This window comes from Arachis ipaensis, chromosome B04 (genome assembly GCF_000816755.2).
Source record: "Arachis ipaensis cultivar K30076 chromosome B04, Araip1.1, whole genome shotgun sequence".
Lineage (NCBI taxonomy): Eukaryota > Viridiplantae > Streptophyta > Magnoliopsida > Fabales > Fabaceae > Arachis > Arachis ipaensis.
The window spans coordinates 8,623,535-8,625,828 of record NC_029788.2 but is presented as its reverse complement, the minus strand read 5'-3'; the positions used below and the strand labels follow the sequence as shown (position 1 = coordinate 8,625,828).

At 34.7% G+C, this 2,294-nt stretch overlaps 1 protein-coding gene across 1 annotated transcript in view; it reads left to right on the top strand.

Moving 5' to 3' along the window:
* The window catches only part of LOC107638767 (pre-mRNA-splicing factor CWC25 homolog), a gene marked incomplete in the record, with an annotated part of 2,900 nt that extends 2,173 nt beyond the window's left edge, over positions 1-727 (top strand). The window contains 1 exon segment of the mRNA XM_016342155.2: positions 1-727. Coding sequence (XP_016197641.1) covers positions 1-514 — 514 coding nt within the window.

The window sequence follows — 2,294 nt, the reverse complement described above, 5'->3', positions numbered from 1 at the left end:
AGCTGAAAGATCACCCAGCCACCATCAAAGGCACAGAAAAGACTATAATGGCAAACGTGATGACAAAAATTATAACAAGTCAGAAAGATATGCTTCAGAACGACAGTCCAATAGTGATGCCCCTGCTAAGAGAGTGAATAATGGGAGCTTTCCTGAACCAAGCTTAAATAGATCTGCTGCTACCTCACATGAACGTGAGTCTCACCATAGACGCAGATATGTAGCTCCTAAGCTTTCAGAAGAAGAGCGGGCTGCCAAGCTTAAGCAGATGCAATTGGCTGCTGAGTTGCATGAAGAGCAGAGATGGAAACGCATAAAGAAGGCCGAAGAGACTGATGCCCGGGAAGCAACCCAAAACAAAAATTCAGGTGGAAGGAATTTCTTGGATGATGCTCAGAAAAGTGTATATGGTGCTGCCGAGGGAGGGAGTAAGTCAATAGCTGAAAGTGTTCGTCGTCGCACACATTATTCTCAAGGCAGGTCTGGGGGTGAAGGAAATGCATTTCGACGGTAATCAAGGGGCGATCCAGTGGTTGTTTTATTACTAATTGTGTTATCTAGGTTTAGATCCCCACCATTGCATGTGCTTTCTTCCCTGTAACCCTGTTTAATATCAGTGGAATAACATATCAAGAATTTGTAGTTCATCTCACCTGATTTGAGATGTCCAGTGTTCCTATAAGGTTTTTGTGGTATTTTATTTATCCATGGAGAAATGTTTTCTATATCTTTATGTTCTCGCCCTTACTCATACATTGAGCTGACCTAAACTTCACCATTAGACTTGGTCTGAGAGCCAGTTGAATTGGTTGGTGCATCAGAAACTGTGAATACATTGTAACACAACTTGTTTTGGTTTCTAAACTTGCACAAAGTTGCAGAGAAAACACTGTACTCTGTGGATCAAAATCATGGTGGGTTCATCATAAATGTAATCCTTTGATTGAAATCAACCTGAAGGCGAATGATTGTGTCTCCCAAAAGTATCAAAACACTACCATGTTGAAAATATCAGTGCCTAAAGTCATCCACAAGGAGTCTATAGAAAAAGTAGCTGCTGCTCAATTGCTATTATCTCTGTAGTCACACTCAACCAGAGAATTGTCTTCTTTTCTGGCATCATAAAATGAATATTAGTACTAGTTATTTAGTTCTCCATTAAATTTTAGAGAAGTACAGTTGTACTACACTAGCTGTTATGTCTCATGTTAGTTGGTATATATATGGTTAAAATAGATTTAATAACTTCCCATCTTCCTTTTGTTTTGGATGAAAATATCCCTCTTCTTTTGATCCAATTCCTATCATTTTATTCACCTATTTAACATGAGAGAACATGACAAAGTAACTTTTGATTAGGAAAGATAATTATGATATGACCCAAAAATGAAAATTGTACTCACTACTTCTTTAAAAGCTCTTAATAAAGGTATATTTTCATTAAAAGCCTCAATTAAGAAGCCATAAAACTAACAGCAAATCAATTAAGTAGTAGGCAAGGCAAATTCATTATCTTGCCGGTTGGGTTGTTATTAATCTGTATAATTAATGATAGTTATGTAAAGCTTCCTCCTTAATTACTATTGTTCTGCTGGTACATCATCCTACATACAGTTGCATGTCACTCTCACTAGTTTTGACAATGCCACCTTAACCAAATTAATCATGCAACTCATTAATCAATCATGAATTAATAATCCATTTTACCTATTCAACTGGTAATTGTGATTAGACGACTTGCCAAATACACTTATTGCCGACACCAATACTCCTTTTTCCTTTATATCATTCTCATGGCACCAAGTAGTGCACAAAATGTGATTGTCACATGAAACAAGTGGTTATGTGATATGTCTGGCCTTTTCATTACTTTTCCACAATGTAGGGATAACATAACACTAATGACAAGTCACTAAGTTAATAGGGAAATTTTGCTCACAAATGGCAATTATATATTTATATCAACATATGATATAATTAACTAATTACTAGTATACAAGTAAAATTGAATTTCAATTGTTCTAGTGTGGAGTGTGATATTAAACCTTTTTTCTCTTTTTGAATTGACTACTTTCACTCAGGTTTTATTATTAGAATTTTAGTTAGTTCTATCTGGTTTAATTGAAGTGTTATGAAAAGAGTCTTGGTCTTTCAAGTTTCAATAACCTAGTTGAATGTAATATTAACTAATAAATAAAATGAAATGTTATGTAAATGGAAAATAAATTAAAAAGTCAAATATAAAAAGACGTTTATATTAATGTACATATAAATAATCACTTTTTATGGTCACA